Consider the following 18,535-nt stretch of genomic DNA (forward strand, 5'->3'; position numbering starts at 1 on the left):
AAGTCTCAGCTCTCAGTCACCTCAGAAATCATGTGTGAATTTCAACTTCCCTTCGTTTCTCGACATCTGTCTACCATTCAGACCACCAGGGTTTTTTTTTTTTTTTTTTTTTACCTGGCTCTGAAAAGAGCTACAGTGATTTAGCAAAAAGTAAACATGGACACCTCCGTTAGGCCACAGAGCACCGAGACATCTGCTGATACAATAACAGTTGTTCCTCAGGTGAGAGAGGGTGAGCTGCCTCTATTGCAGCATTTAAGCTGTGGCTCAATGTTGTGTGCTTCACTGAAGAAGGGCATAGCAAAATATTGTGGTGGTTAACACTCCCGGTTTTCTGCGAGCTTCTCTCCAGGTTCTCCAGCTTCCTCCCACATTTCAAACACATGCACACTATGGTTGATTGAAGACTCTACAATTGACTGAAGTGTGTGAATGTGAGTGTCCCTACATGTGTGGCCCTGTGATAGTCTGGCGACCTGTCCAGGCTGTACCCTGCTGCCCTTGCCCTATGTGACCTGAGATTGGCTCCAGTCCCAAGGAATAATGGCCCTTTATAGAATCATACACAGGATGCTCATCACATGCAGATGACTGGCAGATGCTACAATTTACAGCCCCCTAAACCAGAGTATGCTGTGATCACTTATTATGCTTGGTGCTCTCTGTCTCATACACTAGAGTGGCACATCCATGTGCATGTCCTCATGTAACCTCACCCGATTCCCGTATTTCTCTCCTGACCTTGATGACTGCACATCCAGTCTGGTGGGTGGGGGGTGGGGGGGTTAGGACACAGTGCAAAAAAACCTCTGTATTCTGTACTCTTTGTTCCACTTGCAGACTAAACCTTCTTTGCAAATAATAAAACTTTTAGAGGACAGCAGGCTGATCTCAACATCTTTATTTCAGATCTTGCCAGACAAATTTCCACAACAATACTAATTTGTTTTACATTCTTTTTCTTGCACCACTTTATCATCTTCTATTAGTTTGTCAGGGATAGTGCACCTGGACTGTGCCAATATTAAAGGCCACTGGGAACCTTGCTGAGGATTAGATGTAAGTACAAAGCGCCACCTGCTGCAGAATCTGACTCACTTATCTGATTGAGCTCTCTGTCCATCAATGATTGGGTCAGAGGAAGACAATGACTGTGTTTCACTCTGCAACATAAGCTTTACAGATCAGTAGATCCAGCTATCCCGTTGGTAGCCTATTGGAAATCTTTCAATGCAGGAATAAATGAATAACAAAAGTGACAAAAAACTATTGCAGCTTCTACCTTGCCACAAAGAAATGGCTCCTGAGAAATCGATGTTGCCAACACTAGGTGGTGCTGTCAAGTTTTCTTTTTATCATTATGACTTTTCTTTTGGTGCTTCTCCTATGCTGTTTATTTGATACACATGTCACACTACCATTGCTGGTACATAATTATTTCTGAAATCTCAAATTACCAATTAGTCTTTTTCATAATTGCTAACATTTCTATTACTATCATTATTAATATCATTATTTTTTGCTGCTAGCATTCTGCACTTTATCTACCTCAAATAAGAAAACCAGCAAATTTATTCAAGAAAAATAGCACTTGTACATTTTTGCCTCGCACTTTATGCCAAAAGCTGCTACTGGCCCACCTTCTAGTGTTTTGTGTGTTCCTCCATTTTAAATAAAGAAATGTATGTCTATATTATCAGTATTGTGTCCATGTGACTGTTCACCTATGTATGTTCCAAGCTCTCCTGTATTTTATTGTGATCTGTATTTGTGAATTTTATGTTGGGACTACAGCAAATCTGGTATAACCATCTTCTCAATTGATTAATGGTAGGCTATTGTACATTGTCCTATATTAAACTAAACTAAATAAATATCCACATACATGAAAAAATAATAATAATATTCAAACAGGACACATAAATAGATGCAAAATGTATTTATGCTTATAGCCTAGCCTATAGGCTATAATCTTTTGTCCTGCATTCAATTATATGATATCTTACAATATGATAGTGAAGGCAGACTCCACACATGTAAAGTGCGTGTTAGTCCACATGTTTCTTTGTTGTTGTTTTTTTTGCTAATAAAACATAACTTTTATAACATAAAGTCCCTCAGTTGGTCCACATCTTGGTCAGTGTTCACTTCACTGTGGGTCAGCGTCGTGATGACGTAACCCAGCGTGACGCGCTCACAGACGCACTGAGCGAAGAATAAGAAAAACAAAATCATAATACAGTCCTGTCCACAGACTGTACGGTCCTGTCAGAGAGCAGATAACTGTCTCTGGAGCGCTCTGCTGTGGATGTTCATCTCTCTCTCAGCGGGAACAGCCAGTCGAGCTAGCGGGGCCGAGTCTGAGGTCCACCCTGGAGGGTCGGAGCAGAAGTACCGGGAGGAAGAAACACGGACTCGCCGACTGAGACCGGGCAGTCATGGGGGCTGTTCTGGGAGCCTTATCCTTCGCAAGTTGGGTAAGTTGTGGATGTAGAGAAGAGGAACCGTGGTGTTGACACATGTAATATGTTTAACCCACGAGAGACTTCAAAACCGGGTGAACACCGACAGGCAACAGGTCGCACCGCTTCACTGTACAGTAGCTACAGTGTAGTAACGCATGGGGCATCAAACTCCGCTGTAACCCGCTGATTCTGCCGCTCGTTTTTAACGGGGGTCCGTTGCCAAGCAGCACGAAGATGACGTCGATTAACAAGTCTGTGCTTTCCAGCAGGAAACGAAAACATTATTATTATTGAATTATGCGCTGAATTATGTCAGAGAAACACCGATTCATTCGTCACGAAAGTCGCCACCTGTTGAAGTGGCCGCATACGGCATTTTATTTATTTATTTATTTATTTAGAGGACAGTGCATGGACATTGCTGTAAATGTACGAGTGTTAGCCAAACTAATTACTGTAGTCCTCCGGCATGATGTTAAAAATACCTCAGGCCATTAAAAAACACAAAGACGAGACAAAAGTCATAATACCTACATAAAACAACAACAAGTGGACGAAACGAAACATTGTTCGTGATCATTGGCATGATGATGATAGCAACTTCGTCAACATTGCCGCGGTGTTGTCATGGCACCTGAGCCTCAGGTACAGGCTGACATTTTATAAAAGAAGACAGCAGAGTAATGAGACATTGAGAGACGTTCAACAATTGTATATTAGATTAGAAAATGTGTCTCAAAAATACAGACGGACTCATTTCTGTTTTGTGTAAGCCACCCCAAAGTCTGCATTTGTGAACCCAGCCTGTGGCCCACGCTGCAGAGCAAAGGGTTAATCATAACACACTTGGTCATCTGCTTACACGTGATTAATTGGATTAACTCTGCTTTGTTGCCTTGTTGTTGCACAGGAATAACAACAAGAGCCATGCTTACAAATACAGTCAGAATGTGTGTGGAGTGTGTGAGTGTGTGCCTGTGTGTTGATACTGAATTAACAAGACGTTTTGTGAAAACAAACCATATTTTGAAGCTGTGGCCTGAAAAAAAGTGGAATATTTACTCAGTGGATTAATCATTTCATTATTATGTGCTCCTCACTAATGGATTGTCAAAGCTACAGTAGTGGTCATGTTAAATGAAGAGCATGCTTCTGTCACTTTTACACTAATAAAGACATTTCCAAGGTTTATTGTGGTTCACGCCAGAGCATGGCCAGTCATGAGCCCGGATCTGGCACACATTACCATGGCCTCGTCTGCTCGTCTGTGGCTGGACTAAGCCGACCTTGTCTGGCTGGCAGAGGAATTAACTTGTTTTCTGGGCCTCTCCTTATCTCTTGACTCCTCTCAGTCTCAGTGCGTGACACACAAACACACACACACACACACACACACACACACACACACACACACACACACACACACACACACACACACACACACACACACACACACACACACTGTAAAGCAAAAGTGTAGATAGTAGATAGTAGCCTAGTTTATGACATGTTACTACACAGATTGAACAGGGAAGTTAGTGAATGTCGGTCATCAATAGTCTTTTTGACTCCGTTTTACGTTATAATTGTATTGATCAATAGTTTATTCATTTGAAGGAAACATTTTCCATTTGCTACAGCTTAGTTCAACATTAGCACATCTACCGCCATTGCTATAATGACAGAGAAGACAAGCAGCTTTACACCTGGGTCCACAGTGGTCTCTTTAAATCCTCTTCATCTGTGGTCATAATGTCTCTGTGTGTCTGTGTGCCAGGGTAAAGATAAGATGAAGGCAGAAGAGGACAATAATTGACTTAGAGGAAGGGATAGGAGATAGAAGGTAAAGGGAACTGAAAAAATGACTTGTAATGTAATGAATATTGATGGATTTAGCCGTAATTGATTCACCAGGACCCTGCCCACCACCATGATCATATTTCGTAGCCCCTTCAGTGACAGTAAAAGTTCTGCCGGTGCTGGCTCTGTTTCTGCTTCACTCACTGCTGTCACTGTCACTGAAAAAAAAATGAAACATTTGAAACAGACACAAATCACCACAACTGAAACCACTTTGTGTAGCCCCTACCCTGGAAGACCACAGACCTGTTTTCCTAACCCAGACCCTCACATCAGAAACGTCATTCACAGTTAATGCATCTACCATAATGTAAAAATTCTCAACCTTGTTCAGATATGTCAAAACCTGCAAAGTAACTTCAAAATTGTCTTCAGTGAACAGCCTATCAGCAGATCACTGTAGTATCTGTACAACTATGTAGAAATGTATATTTGAATAGAAAAAAACAGAGGACCTTAATATTTAGGTCATTTGTGTGTAGAGTTTCTGTGTAGAGAACTAGAGATAAAATGAGACTTAGGTTTCTGGTTTCAAGGTACATCGTAGTTTGAAAAAGAAAAGTGAAGTCGAACAGGTTTCAAAACCACTAATAGCTAATATCTGTCATACAATTCCTGCAATATGAGGTGTTTTACCCCCCAAGTCTATCAAACAAACAAAGCTCAGGAATACGTCAGGTTGTCTTCAGCGTTCAGTAACACAACCTTTCCCCATCTGGTTGGTGCGAGCGGTCAGCTACATGTACAAGCAAGCGTATTTATAATATCAGAAGGAGGTGAATTCCTCAAATCACTCTGCCTCTGGTGTGCGTGTGTTTGACTTTGGATTTGATTAAACTTTTAGTTTATTTTAGGTTGAACCAATTTGAAAAACACAGAAAGGACCTGGTCCTTCTTTATGGTTCCTGTATGGATGACATGAATTTGATTGTTTTTGTGGTTTCGAATCACAAAGCAGCACTTGGTACTGGTTTGGATTTTTGACAACTGAACCGACAAGGTGAAAATTATTTGTAATCTTTGTAAAGATAAAGATTGCACATCAGACGGCGACAGGACAAACCTCCTGACAGAAGACAGAATCAAAATATTTTGCTTCCTCTTCTTGGTCCAGGCCATTGTTATCTTTCACTTTGACTACTGCAACAGCCTGTCTGGTTTTCAATCAGCCCAAAAGGACACGTGTCACTGCTACTCTTCGACCTACACTGGCTACCTCTGGCCTAGACTGGCAGATAGTTAATTTATATCGTGAAACATATGATCACCAAGCCAGCAAGCACACAAACATGTGAAAGTGGTAGGACTTTCAAGATAGGCTAGCACAAGGCTCAGAGCTAACCACTGGTTTTTCCCTTGTGCCTCCTGTGAGAATGTTATATCTTTGTCACTGCTGTACAAGTTCAGCTCCTCAGACGGCTGGATAACCAATTGAAGCCTTTAGTCAGTGATCCTCAGCTGATGTTGCCCATGGCAGATGACTCTCAGATGATGTTTTTGTAGTCTCTCTCATGTCCAATCTGAGTAACGAGCAGGGAGAAGCCATTAGCCTGAACATCCTGTTAATGAGAAGATAATAATTTCATGCCCTGTCTCAATTTTCACGGCCCTCACATTCTTCTACAGTACGCTAACTTTGCTTTATTTAGAAATGTTTCGAATAAGTCGTTTCCTGCTGTTTCGAACTCATGGCCAACATCTGACCCTGCAACAACACATGGAGGCCTTACAATGACTCAGAGCTCTTTTTTTTTTTTTACATGAAACTTCTAGAGTGAACTGAAACAGCTGAAGCTCAGTTTTTCTTTCCTGCTTGACAGACGAGAAATCACTTCCACTTTTCCTCTTGCCACTTTTAATTCTTCTATTTCTGTCATGGTTGTGACATTTTAGTGCGAAATCTGACTGAGATAACAAACATATACAGCATACAGCACGACTCAGACTCAGACTCAGACTCAGACTCAGACAACTTTATTATGTAATCCCACCAGGGACAATTGGTTTCGGTCAGGCAGGCAACAAAAAGTTCCCATTAATGGCTAATCTGTTTTGTTTTTTTTTAAACATTTTGAATCTTCTTAAACATCCAGGTGCCGTGCCTGTGCAGCAGCGCCACATGTCTGATGTGCAGCTGCTGTCCAAGCAGCAGGAACTCCACGGTGACCAGGATCATCTACGCCTTCATCCTGCTGTTGGGGACCATCGTCGCCTGTGTCATGCTGTCGCCGGGCGTGGACGAGCAGCTCAAGAGGGTAAGAGAGCATCATGAGAATCGAACTGAGGGCATCCATGAAAATATTTCTGTTGTTGTTGCCCGTTCACTGTTCTCAGTTAACAACCAACTCAAGTAAACATGTCACAGACAAACAACAGTCACTGTCTCTAAATGATCTTTACAGTTTTCTCATTCGTTTTGGCAAATTCTCAATTAGAAAAGCATTTTCAATTTAGCTCAAATCTGTGAACAGTTCGTTTGGCCTTTACAAAAGATTAAAATTTCTCATTAATTTATGCCTTGTGTTGGGACATGCATGCAATAAGTACAATTTTCTACAAATAATGCACAAAGTCACTTGTCTCACTGCTCAACGGGTAGTCCAGTTATTGTCAGTGAAACTTTTCACAGTTTAGAAACATTTTTTCATTGTTTGAAACATGTTAAATGTATACAGGGCATTGATTCCATCGGGTGTCTCTTTTGCTATTAATCATGTATATGTGTACAATAAATCACTTTGTCATATCTGGCCATGAGGAGCATGTCTGTCTGTGTGTGTCTGTGCTCAGGTCTCACTGAGTTGACTGAGAATTAATATTTGTTTGACATAATGTGAAACAGTGGAGCTGTGTGTATCATTATATAAAGTGTAAACTGTGATTTCCTCTGACTTGCTGCAGATCCCGGGCTTCTGTAAAGAGGGAGCGGGCTCTTCTATCCCCGGAGTGCAGGCAGATGTCAACTGTGACATGTTTGTGGGCTACAAGGCCGTGTACCGGATCTGCTTTGGCATGAGCATGTGGTTCCTGGGATTCTCCATTCTCATGATCAACATCAAGAACAGCAGAGACCACCGTGCTGCCATCCATAATGGGTAAGGACTGTAGACACGTGCATGTCATCAGGGATGGATGTCATTAAGATTTAAATGGTACTATTACTTTACGGAAACCACTTATTGTCCTGTTACTTAAAAGTGTAAGAATAGAGTTAATGCAACAGTAACCATACCAACTGCCCACCCAAATGACCAGCAACTCAATTTTGAACAGCGGCTCAGGTTCTACATATAAATATATAGTATGTCTGAATTGAACAACACATCCTACACAATAAATTGGACAGTATTTATTTATCTTTCATTGTTAACTCTTGGTATAATGTAGGCTGGCTAGCCCTGTTGCCTCACAGCAAGAAGGTTCTTGGTTCTGTGTGGAGTTTGTATGTTCTCCCTGTACCGTGGTTTCTCCCACGGTCCAAACACATGTACACTGGATTAACTGGTGTCTCTAAAGCGCATGTAGCTCGGTCAGAGAGAGAAAGAGGCCTCTTGATTGGACAGGCGCTGGTGTGATAAAATATTATGCTCTATCAACATTTAACATTTAACCCTTGACCGGATCTGACCACGCTGTGCAATGTGTCCAACCTCCAATCAGCTCTCAGCTGCTATAGACTCAAAGTGTCACTGACACACCTGTGAACACAGCGTCACAACTGCCATCATTTATACAACATGTTGTTCAGCAGCTGGACTTCGCCCTGTGTGTTACAGTTGGCTTCATTATCACCAAGTGACAGCACAAACCTGATCTGTTATTATGTTCTTGTGTGAAGAGAGATTCACACTGATCACGCACAGGAAGAGAGAGAGAGAGACAGTGATCCACGAGGTCTGCTTCTCCAGTTTCACTGTTCCTATACAACTGTTTTAAAAGGAGCATGAACTGCACACATATAACTGGTGTATGATTCCTATTGGATATGAAATAGTTGGTCAGTTGTTGTTTGTAGGTTCATAAAACTGTTCTTCAGTGAGAGGAGTTTCCTCAACTGATAATCTTTTCTTCTAACTCTACTGTCATGTTAATGTTGTACAGGTCCAGGTGTTACCTGGTAAAACTTGTACAAGTATAGGCGAGGACAAGTGCTCGGCCTATTTCTCGTGCAAAAAATGATGCATCATGTTGTTAAAGTAAAATATAATTTATTTAGTTTTAATGATTACAGACTGTTCTTTGATGTTGGCCCAATCTCCTGCGTTAAAGGGATAGTACGATACCATTATTTTGGCAAATTCGCCATAGTCATAGAAGCAGGTTTATTTCCTCTAATCATCAGGTGAATGTTGTTTTGAGATCCGCGGGGCAGAGACGCGAGCTGCTCAGTGAACACAATGGAGGTGAACGGTACAGGTCCCCTGTCCCTCAAAAACTCATCAAATACACAATCCAACAACTCCAAAACGCTCTCGTGGACAAGTTGTGACCTGCACATTCACCATGCTATTTAAGCAATATCACACGAGAGGGAGTGCTGTTGTACTGTATATCAGCACGGCTGTGATTCGGTCGTAGGCACGAGGCCGCAGGCCGAGTGCCGCAGATAATCACACCGTGCTGATATACAGTACAACAGCACGACCTCGAGTGTGATATTGCTTTTATACAACAGTGCTACCAGCGCATTTTTAGAACAGTAATAAACTACAAGAGATTATGATTTGTTTGTTTATTTAATCATTTATTTGGCTCCGCCAACAGAAATAGTTCTGCAACTGGAAGGGAGACAATGCTGTTGCCAGGCAACACATAAACAGTTCATACTAGCTTGCTACTAGCTACAAGCTTCTCCACCGAGCTGCTTCCAGTGCTGGTTCTGGTTCTGAGCCCGTGTCTGATTAGCACCGCAGCAACAGGACCAGCATGAAGACACAGAGACGTTATCGATACCGTATTACATTTGTTTATCATCTATGTAATCAATATAAACACAGTTGAAGCTAAGTAGCTGAGCTACGTGGCTAACAACAGCTAACGCTAATATCAAAACACATCACCGTCAAAACGTAGTTGCCCCCGCGGCGATTTTTTCCCCAGCCGGGTTTAGTAGAGATTTATCGCCAATTAGACGGACCAGGTCAGGTCCAGGTTTTAATGTTCAGGTCCGTTTATAACTGTAGCAGCAGCAGCAGCAGCAACAGCAGCAGAGAGATGGGGCAGCTCCTGTATGGGGAGCCTGGCTCTGACTTAGCTCCTGTCCAGCTGAACAGCGGAGTGATTATGTCTGTGAAAAGTCCCAGTGCTGTTATACCAAAGATATTCAATAAATGGAAAGATACTCCATGAGCGGCTGCTCCAATGATATGAAATGGTATACACTTCCTGTCTCTCTAAATGGGCGTGGCCAACCGTCACCCCACCTCGTCTGTGAACGTGTGTGTGGATTTATACAATTTTTAGGTAGATGAAAGTGAGATATTTATTTTTTCTTATGATAACCTTAAATATTTACACTACTAACAGTAATATTTAGCATGCCAAAAATAATTTAAATCATTTTCACGGGAGTTCGCGGCCGTTTGTTTGACGTTGCCTAGGAGATCGGTGCCAAATCTCGCGAGAGTGTGTCGTAGAGACAGAGACAGGTCTGGAACAAAGTGGATTTTCTCCGGATTTCTCCGTCTGAAAATTACCATTTTGGTGTCAAACTGTTCAGAAGAGATGTGGCTTGTGAAAAATGAGTCCAAAATTTGCTTCAGTGACCGTGGGGAGAAAGGCCCGACCATAATCGGTGTTCACATTAAATTGTCCCATAGGAATCAATACACTCCAAGCTGCCTCTGGTCTCTCTAAAGGGGCGTGGCCGTGCAGAAGCCCACGTGACATGCATACAGGAAGCTGACTCTCATGAAAGGTCTTGGTTTATAAACCGTCTTTGGTTATACTGTATATCAGCACTATGGAATGTCTCGTTGTCCAATCAAATTGCTCGGTTGGGACCGGTCGGAACTAACTGTTGTATAATAAATAATAATGTATAATCATGTAAGATTACAACACATGAAGTGTCATGAAGTGACAATGAACTACTTGCGCTTTTGAAATCACTCCGCCCAGCGGCCGTGTCTGGAATGTAGTTGCGGCTACTCATTTGCCTCGAAAACAACTCTGTCTCGTAATGTTACATGATTATTTCATAGCATGGTGACGGGAGTGTTTTTGCATTGTTGGGTTTGTATTTGATGAGTTTTGAGGGACAGGAGACCGTCTCTGCCCCACGGATCTCAAAACAACATGCACCGACAATCAAAGGTAATGAACCTACTGCTATGACTATAGGGATTACAGCAATAGACGAATTTGCCAAAATGTTGAACTATCCTTATAAAGACTGCTTCATTACATTCCACTACTCGTATGCCTTCTCTCCAGTACATCACTATAAGTCCTTCTCATCAGAAATGAGCATTTCTTTTATCCATCAATTGGACAAGAAGTGAGGTTTTTGTCTTCAAAATAGAGCCACAAGAGCAGCTGTCTGGTGCAGTTATCTCTCAGTGAGCTGTCACACATTCACACATTAAACCTTGTCAAGTGTGTGAACCCTGTGTGGTTGATCATCAGGTGACTGTCACACTGAAGAAACACTTCGACTCTCAGGGTCTCACTGATTAGATACAGGTCTACAAATAGAAAACTATAGTAACAGCCTGTGTGAAACGTTTTTTCTGCATCTGCACCAGCAACAGTCAGAGACACTGTTTTTGTTTTACCTTGTAATCACAATATCTGACTTATCCCTCTATGGACTCCCTTCAAATTTGACACAAGCACTCACTTGGACTCAAGGAGTAACTGATTAGACTTTGGTGGTCAAGGTCAGTGTGACCTCACAAAAAGCTTCACACAACAGTAATGAAAAACTCCCCCTCTGGATAAACAGGGATTTAACTTGAGACTCTCCTAATCTCGTATACCCGATGTACAGTGACAGTAAAGGCTTTCTACTATATTCTGTTTTACTAGTCTAGTAAGTAAGTAAGTAGATTCTTTGTAATTGTTGCTGCGTTCAAGACAACTCGGAAGTCGGAAAAAAACGAGCTCCGAGTTGTAAAAAATGAATTGAACGGCGTCGAACTCGGAAATTACAGGTCGGGAACTCGGGTATCATATCAGAGCTCCGAGTTTCCGACTTGACGTCACGACAACATCAAAACATGGCAGCCCTCATCTTAAATGGTTAGAATTTAGACATTTTAAGTTATTTGTTGAGGTTTGAATGCATATTTTTGTGTAATATTGCAGTAGCCTATATGAAATACGTTTATATTAAGCTGTGATTGTTGTATGGTGTGAAATTGTGGTCCTCGTATGTGACGTAAATAACGTTTAACTGTTATCAAGGCTATAACATTATATGTGCACTCATCTGCAGCGTCTCCTCTCCTCCAAAATAAACATCATTTACTGCTGCATTTATTTTTCGTATTCAGCTATGAGCCACAATATGCCAAACTCCTTCAGGTATCCATGTTTTTTTCTTCCGAGTTCCTGTAGCGTGAACGCAATGATGTCGGAAGTCGGAAATTTCCGAGTTGGAAATCCCGACCTCCGAGTTGTTATGAACGCAGCATGTGACTTCATGTGTTTGCAGATTTTGGTTCTTCAAGTTTGCTGTGTTGGTGGCCATCACAGTCGGTGCCTTTTACATTCCTGAAGGGCCTTTTACCTACAGTAAGTACCTACACATACATACAGACACACACCGACTGTTTAGATGCTCACCCGTCTTATCAAACTTGTGTGTGTGTGTGTTTTTTTATTGCAGCGTGGTTCGTGGTAGGCTCAGGTGGAGCTTTCTTCTTCATCCTGATCCAGTTGGTGCTGCTGGTGGACTTTGCCCACTCCTGGAACGAGGCCTGGTTAGACAAGATGGAGACGGAGAACTCCAGGGGCTGGTATGCAGGTGAGTGACTCAGCTGAAAGAGAAGAAACACATCAAAGATCTTTGGATGAGCAGACGACAGATGTGCAAAGATGTGGGAAACGTGGACTTGTTGTTTCTTACCGGTCTTTGATCTGCTTTCTGTTGATAGCTCTGCTGACAGTAACCATCCTCAACTACATCCTGTCATTGATTGCTGTGGTGCTGTTCTTCGTCTTCTACACCAAGCCTGATGGATGCTTCATCAACAAGTTCTTCATCAGCTTCAACATGTTGCTCTGCATGGTGGCCTCTGTCATCTCTGTGCTGCACAAAGTCCAGGTACACAAAGGAGCTGGTCGGACCTTCTCTGTCCCACCAGATTGTCAGTAAACATATTCCCTGACATATTAACAGATCAACAAGATGTATCTTAGATGTATGTTTGTGAGATTCCTGACTGTTCTCTCTCTGTGTGTCACCAGGAGTCTCAGCCACGCTCAGGTCTTCTGCAGTCCTCCATCATCACCCTCTACACCATGTTTCTGACCTGGTCAGCCATGACCAATGAGCCTGGTGAGACTGTTGGTTGAATTGTCATGTTTCCTCCCAGAAACCAGGGGTCAATTAAAGAGTAGGTTTCTGATGGAGGCTGGGGGTATTGTCAACACAGACACACAAATAAAGGCCAGCTCCTATAAAGTCCAAGGAAAGATAAACTCTATTATCCTTAATAATATTGACCTGTTATTTATTTTACTTTTTATACATGATGATCATGATTGTAATTTCTCTTCATGTATAATGTATTCAATATCAACCTAATTAACTTAATAATATAATAATAATGCTGTTTTCAGTGATGTGGGATTACATGTGCATGTACTCTGGATGTTGTCGCAAGTGTCAGAAATGAAGGGTTTCAGTCCGCTGACACTCTAGAAAGCTTGAGTTGAAAATGTTGCACGGCCTGTTGAATTAATAACATAATGCATTTAGTTTAATAGGGCAAAATGATGGAAATGAGCCTCTATATTGAAATGGGAACAGTTGTATTTATCAGATAGACCAGTTCAAACTGAAATGCATTACATTAATTTAGTTTGAACTGGGTTATTGTTATTATTTTGGTGCCTGATACAAAGGCTCTAGTTCATGGTTTCCTCCATAGAGCTGTACCCAAGTGTCCACACACAGGGCTATTTTCAAGCTATTTTCATGGAGCTCGTGTCTTGTGATTGTAAGAACATGTGAATGTCAGGAACAGATGATGTGTAAATCATGACCCTCATGAATTCATTTCATGGTACTGTTACTCACACACAAAACTGTTTCTCTCCTCTCAGACCGAGCGTGTAACCCCAACCTGCTGAGTATCTTCCAGCAGATCGCGGTCCCAACACTGGCCCCCCTGGAGATAGAGAACCAGACAGCTGTTGTGATCATCGGCACAGAGGAGCCAGTCCTGACGTCTCCATACCTGCAGTGGTGGGACGCCCAGAGTATTGTGGGACTTGTTATATTTGTCCTGTGCATCCTCTACTCCAGGTAGGTCCGCTGCACCTGAGATACTCTGACTACCACCAGGGAACCATCCGGGTCATCACTGTCCAGATTTGTCCCCTTGACCATAGCCATTTTCCTCCAACATCATGCTGACAAATATCTGTGAAACAGGACACATTGTACCTGCATCAGTAACACATTAAAATGACAGAGGAGCAACTTCATCTCTGTTAGATCCCGTCAATTGAGCCCCACATGTCTTTTTATTGGACCAACTCTCCGTCTAAAGGGTCAGAATCCTCAGTACAGGTTGATTGCTTATTGTAAGCTGGTGATGAGGTAACTCGCCTAGCCTCTCACTAGCCATGTTTACATGGACACAAATAATCAGAATAAAATAGGAATAAATGCCAATCCAAATTAAACTGCATGCCAACAGGTCAATTAGAAATGTTTTATCCAAACAGGCTCATTCGGAAAGAAAGAAAGAAAGTTGTGCTGCCCAAAATTAACTTAAAGGGACAACGAGGAGTTTTGGAAAAGCGAAGCGTTTTCTCACTACATTTATGAGCCTCCGCGCGCACCGTGAAATTCTTTTGACCGGCGCAAGACAGACTCATGTTTTCATTCATCAATAATTAAAGTCAGAGGTTCAAAGAGGTTCACATACCGTCGTAGTTCCCACCATAAACAGCGATTCAGCTGCGTTATTCTCATGACTCGTTGCGAAACTGAAAGTAAAAAACGCTGGTCGGCTCGACCAGCATCTCCGCCACCACTAATAATAACAAAATAACGATAGAGACAGAACGATATATTTATCGAAAATGGGCCCATTAACAAGTGTGGGTAGCGGAGATTCATCCACATTAACGTGAGACTTTTTTATAACCGAATAGAAACTCCTCGTTGTCCCTTTAACTAAATGTGAGGGTCCTTCTGTAACCTACCCCCTCACATAGATCACAAGTTTATACTTATACTAGGGGTTCACCGATTGCAATTTTCTGGCTGATCACCGATTTTAAAAAACCTGACCTGCCGATTCCGATTTTGGCCGATACAGACAGCATACACCTTCAGTGTTCCCATGTACAGTAGTACCCATGAAACAATACGCGCATGTGCATAGATGTGACCTGTCGGTCAGCCCTCTGTCACAGCAGAGCAGGAGGGGAGAGTGGCTGACTTTCAGACCTTTGCGGAGGGAGATAAGATCTGTTTCACATGAAAGAATTGGCCGATGGCCGATCCCGCAAAATTAAGGAAATCGGTGCCGATCGATCGGTGCACCCCTAACTTATACTGCTGTGTTTGCAGCTTAATTAAAGAGAAAGTTAGCACAGAATAAATAGCGTGAAGGGATTTTTGACTTCCTATTTTTTTAATTCAGATGCAATGGCCTGGTGTTTACCATTACGTCTGACTAATGCCCCTCCAAATGAGCAGAGTCCTCTAACAACCTCTAACAATCTGGAGAATATTAATGGAGAACTATTATCTTGTTTCTTTTTTTCTTTTTTATTTTGGGTGGCAAGTAAGTGGAGTGAAGTGTATTTCCCGTTTCAAATCTAAATCTGAGGGTCTGGAGAATTAACCGGGTGAGCCTGATTAATACACTTTCATGGGTTGGAATAACTGATACTGCTGATGTCTCTAAACCCCGTGGCCAACCAGCTGAACGGAAGGGCACTTCCTGATATATTTTTAGCCGAGATGGCCTGACACAGAAACTCATCATTTCTGCCATTGGTTCCAGTAATCCTTACCTTTTTTAGCAAGAAATCACACATTATTATCATTGGTTACAACAATCACCTGTTAAGCTTATTACGTTATGGGTTTCACGAAGAATGTCGACAAAACAGCAGAGCCCAGTGGCATGTGATACATCATTGACATCACTGACAGTTATAGATTGATTACAGTCAGAATAGAGCAGAGCACCACCACCACCGAGAGGGAAGAGGCCTAAAAATGAGCCGTCATACAGGGTATCCGTCGTCTTCTCAGGTGCTGATCGATCAGGAAGCAGTGACGTAACAGAGATTTTGAGATTCACATCCTGAGTGTGACATCAGAGGAATATAGCTGCTGTGTAAATAATATGGTCTACTCTATTGCTTCTCATAGCATTTGCTGTGGAGCTTTTGATCATATACTACATGACCTTCATCAGAATGAGGCAATGATGGCAAGAACAGAAACGCAAAAATATTTTCATACCGGATTTCAAGCTCGTTTATTTGATTTTTCCCTGTTGTGCCCGCAGCATTCGTTCGTCCAGCACCAGTCAGGTGAACAAGCTTACCATGGCCTCAAAAGACTCCGCCATCCTGGCCGAGGGCGGAAGCAGCCCTGACCTATCAGAGGAGTCGACGGGGCCCAGGCGGGTGGAGGATAATGAGCGAGACATGGTTCAGTACAGCTACTCCTTCTTCCACTTCATGCTCTTTCTGGCCTCACTCTACATCATGATGACCCTCACCAACTGGTACAGGTCAGTTCACCCTCAGCTGGCAGCAAGCAACGCCGCCAGAGGTACAGAGTCGTTGCACAGAATCGTAGATGGAAACGAATGATCCTGTTAGTTTAGTTGAAATTTAGATTTGGAGTATGTGAGAGTATCTGACTGGTGTGGGGGGAGAATGTTCCACAATTATGACTCCAAAACAAGTTGTTCAGTCACATTTTTACTCAAGTTTATCCTGCAATTTTGAAAATATTGAAGTAATCAAAAGTACATTTGTTGGGTTATCTTCCTCAGCCTCTGTGTTACAGATGTGCAAGGTGCTTTTCCTCTTGTGAATGTGATTAATTGAGATAATGATGATGACTGACAGACTGTTATGTTTCCCTCACAGCCCTGATGCAGACTACACCATCACCAGCAAGTGGCCCGCAGTGTGGGTGAAGATCACCTCCAGCTGGGTGTGTTTGACCCTGTACATCTGGACCCTGCTGGCCCCCATGATCCTCACCAACAGAGACTTCAGCTGATCACGGTCTCTCTCTCTGACAGGATCCTCCTCTTCATCCTCTACGGGAACCTACTGTATTGCCCGAGTCTATCTGTCAGTACAGACTCACATTTCATGCTTTGGGCTGGAGTTTCATTTCATTGTTTTCTGATTTAGACACATTGTGAAACCAGGGTGGGGTTCAGAGGTGCCATAACGGCTGCTTCATCTGCAGGTGATCACTGTAGTCATGTTATACCCTATGATTCAGTAGCAGCTGCCTGTTCATCAAACCTACTGAGGCTTTTAATCATCCCATTTTTGTTTTTAAATTTCTGCTGCAACAACCTCAAATATTTTTTTCAGTTTAAAATATCAGATTCATATCTTCCTAATGTTGACATTGTTTCACATTATGAATGTTCTCCCTGAGTATTACAGCTGTCCTCATTACAGTGTTATTGATGAGCATGCAGTGAGCTGACATAGTCTGCTGCTCTGCCTTCCAATGCCTTATATGTCTGTAAATGATCTGTGATATTTTTTACGTATTGAGAAAATTACTATGAAGATACTGTATGTGTCGTAAACCACACGACAAATTTCCGCCAAATGTGTCTGACAGAGATGTTTAATGTAACGGTGTCTTTCAGTTTGTAAAATTTAGCCACAATGACAGAACTTCACTGAGCACAGACACAATCAACCTATTTCATTACAGTTTCTGTTCTCAGTCACTTAGATATAGTTCACACATGCACAGAAACATCTTTCTGCAACTTTCATCATGCCCTTACATTTTGTACAAGATCTGGTGAAAAAGCTTAATTCTCTGGTGATAATGTGGAAGTGACTGACTGACTTTGCAGGTTTCAGTACAGGTGACTTTGAGACTCAACTGTTCTGAGAACTGATGTTTCTGATGTTTGATGTGCATCAAGATGAAGTGAAAAAACTGAAGCTCATATTGGTAGTTATGTCTAGATTGTCTCTGCATCTCAATGTCAGCAGCAGAGCTTTTATATTTTCTCCGATTTTTCTTGTGATGAATACAATGTTTCGTAATCCAAAAATATGTTTTATAAGAAATGTTGATCATCTGGTTGAATATGTTTGAGAGATTTATACAAAACACCAACACTGGCCAAAGGCCTCGTGAGCCAAAGTCATTAACTGTAGTTACCATGTGATTTATATTTGTCTTTGCTCTCATTCATTTTTCAAACTACTCAGAACAAATAAATCCTGCAATGGGTTCATAGGAGCACTATGTTTTGTACATGACTGTTCACACTCACTTCACAGAAATATATTGACATGTACTGTATCAATGAGTGGACAGAAAAGTCACAGATACTGTTGAATATCATTTAAACAATTCATTAAACCATAATTTACAAAGCAGTCTTGATGGTAAACAAAAGTAAAATCTGGTAATAAAAATCTACGCAGATGATAAGAAAATTTTGAAATAATATCTGTGTAAGCTCTGTAGAGCATAGGGCTTCTTAACAACCATGTACTTCTTATAGTGAATTCTGCTATTCAAGGAGCATTGTGTCAGGTCCACACCTGATATTGCGTGAATTTTGGACATTTGTGCAACATCACCTCCTGTTATCGGTAACAGATAACTTGAGGGAGGCGGTAGCAGACAGTCGCGGGCAGACCTCAGCAGCGGCGAGCAGACCCAGTTTGTCCTGAGGGGCTGTGTGCCGAGGACACCCCCACCTCACGGGATATTAAGTGTTCAGGCAGCTGGACTTTTTCAGTTCTTGAAGATGTTGTGCCTGTCATGTGAAAGGTGTCTTCAGTTT

At 42.0% G+C, this 18,535-nt stretch overlaps 1 protein-coding gene across 1 annotated transcript; it reads left to right on the forward strand.

Moving 5' to 3' along the window:
• Positions 1–2,306: 2,306 nt before the first annotated feature.
• Positions 2,307–17,229, forward strand: serinc3 (serine incorporator 3). Its single transcript, XM_083972282.1, has 10 exons — positions 2,307–2,477; positions 6,419–6,580; positions 7,227–7,420; positions 11,983–12,062; positions 12,157–12,294; positions 12,425–12,594; positions 12,738–12,828; positions 13,599–13,800; positions 16,031–16,258; positions 16,623–17,229. Exons 1-10 carry the CDS (start codon positions 2,439–2,441, stop codon positions 16,756–16,758), a joined length of 1,440 nt encoding a protein of 479 aa, XP_083828408.1. The 5' UTR covers positions 2,307–2,438; the 3' UTR covers positions 16,759–17,229.
• The last annotated feature ends 1,306 nt before the right edge of the window (positions 17,230–18,535 follow it).

Source organism: Trachurus trachurus, assembly GCF_905171665.1.
Source record: "Trachurus trachurus genome assembly, chromosome: 5".
Taxonomy (NCBI): Eukaryota; Metazoa; Chordata; class Actinopteri; order Carangiformes; family Carangidae; genus Trachurus; species Trachurus trachurus.